This window comes from Anarrhichthys ocellatus, unplaced genomic scaffold (genome assembly GCF_004355925.1).
Source record: "Anarrhichthys ocellatus isolate YVR2014 unplaced genomic scaffold, GSC_Weel_1.0 scaffold7649, whole genome shotgun sequence".
Taxonomy (NCBI): domain Eukaryota; kingdom Metazoa; phylum Chordata; class Actinopteri; order Perciformes; family Anarhichadidae; genus Anarrhichthys; species Anarrhichthys ocellatus.
The window spans coordinates 1-2150 of NW_022287623.1; the positions used below are offsets into that span (position 1 = coordinate 1).

At 48.1% G+C, this 2150-nt stretch overlaps 1 protein-coding gene across 1 annotated transcript; it reads right to left on the bottom strand.

Moving 5' to 3' along the window:
- Positions 1-42: 42 nt before the first annotated feature.
- On the bottom strand, positions 43-1731 carry LOC116380555 (proteinase-activated receptor 1-like). Its single transcript, XM_031842457.1, has one exon. It carries the CDS (start codon positions 1729-1731, stop codon positions 454-456), a length of 1278 nt encoding a protein of 425 aa, XP_031698317.1. The 3' UTR covers positions 43-453.
- Positions 1732-2150: the final 419 nt, after the last annotated feature.

A 2150-nucleotide genomic window follows, 5' to 3' on the forward strand; every position in this document is an offset into this window, starting at 1 on the left:
GAAACAGACCTGTTCATCTTTAAAACACATCACAATGATATGATAACAGATTTATTCAGAGACCAAAAATGGAGAAAAAAACAAAAACACCACAAAACAGCAAGTTTGCTTCCATTAAATGTAATACTTACAGATTTACTTGCAGTTTATAAGCTCTTATACTTCTACAGTGTACAAATAAAAAGCATTTAAAAGTATCAACTGTTCAGCAGGATTCTAGAAAGGACTTTATCTAATCTCAACTTCCTTCTTCTCAAAAGGCTCTTCTGTCATTGCACACGTGTTGCATGAAACCAAGTTATATCTGTTGGCAGGACATCAGTCGGTTTCTGAAAGAAAAACACACTACAGATTCACTTTGAGCTCTTCATTTTGCCGTTACTTGAACTTCATAATAAAATATTTCCACCGTTTCATAACTGTAAAATCACAGGTAGGAGTCAGTTCATCCTCTCAGACCAGCAGCTTATTGTATTGGCTGCTGAGGTTCGCTTGGAAAGAGTCCATCTTGGTGACCGGAGCGTTTATTTTGGAGCTCTCTGCACGGCTGGATTTGAGAATTGTTCTGCTGCTGGATCTGCTCGAGTTAGACGCTGAATGGCCGCTGCCCTCTGTGACCTTCTGACACCTCAGCGCGCTGGACAGCTGTCTCTGGCACTGGGAGGACCCAAAGTAGTAGACCAGAGGATCCAGGAGGCAGTTGAGACTCCCCACGCACAGAAACACCAGATAGGCCGCGTAGGAGCCGTCGGGGGCCTCCCGGCTGCTCTTCACTCCCTCGTCGAACTGCAGGTAGTGCGCCAGGAGCAGACAGTTTGTGGGCGTAAAACACAGCACGAACATCACCAGCACGGTCAGAACCATCACCGTCGCTCTCGTTCTCCTGCGGGAGCTTCCCGGGAAGCCGCGCGGGACTCTGCTCAGCGACCAGATCACCCGAGCGTAGGACGCCACGGTGACGAGCAGAGGCAGGAAGAAGAGGGCGATGCAGAGGGCGACGAAGTACACCTTGTGGTGCTGGATCAGTTCGTCGGCGCGCTGGACATCGTGGCAGGTGGTGATGTCCAACTCTTTGAGGTGGAAGGTCTGGTCGGAGATGACGAGGGGCACCGAGCCGGCGAAGGACAGCATCCACATGGCCACGCAGGCTATGTTAGCGTTGCGGGGCCTTCTCCAAGCCAGGGAGTCGATTGGGTAGACCACGGCGAGGAGCCGGTCCACGCTGATGCAAGCAATGAGGAGGACAGAGCAGTACATGTTCCAGTAGAACGCCGCGGTGACCACACGGCACATGAACGGCCCGAATATCCAGTTGTTGCCACCGAAGTGGTAGGAGATCTTGAAGGGGAGCAGCAAGGCGAAGAGCAGGTCGGCGGAGGCCAGGTTCAGCATGTAGATGGCCGCCGCCTTCTTGGGCCGGATCCTTCGAGTGAAGGCCACAACTGCGCAGAGGTTGACGGGCACGCTGACGAGGCAGACCAGCGCGTAGAAGGAAGGGATGAGGACGGTGGACACCGGGCCCTTTAGGAACTGCAGAGCCTCCTCGGAGATTTCCGGCCGGACGGAGACGGTCGTGTTACGCTGCCGGCTACTTCTAGAGCGGTTCGATTCGGCAACGTTGTCTTCTGCAAAAATGTCACTCAGATCCAACGGCTCATCTGTGACTGAACGGTCGAAGAAGGCAAAGGTCCTCCCACTGACTGGAGAGAGAAAGACATGCGTTTTATTCATATTTAAATTATAGAGATGAAACAACAGAAAAGCAATGGTAAACTGATACTTTTGAGAATCAATTCATCTCTAAAGTTTGTTTTTATCAATAATGCCAATACTTCACTGGTTCCAGATTCCAATCTTCTATCATGTTGATTTAAATATCTTATCTGAAATGATGCTGATTTATTGACCAAATAATTAATTGAGAAAATTGTCAGCAGCTTAATCGACAATGAAAGTAATTGGTTTAGGAGTTGCAACCATGAATCAATTAGACGAGAGACAGAAAAAATGTTTTGTTTTTTTTAAGCAAAAATGGTGAAAAAAGACAAATATTCGGTGGTTTCAGGTTTTCTCTGTATTATGTTGTAAACTAAACATCTTTGGGTTCTGGACTATTTGGTTGAACAAAACAAGACATTTGATGACGTCAC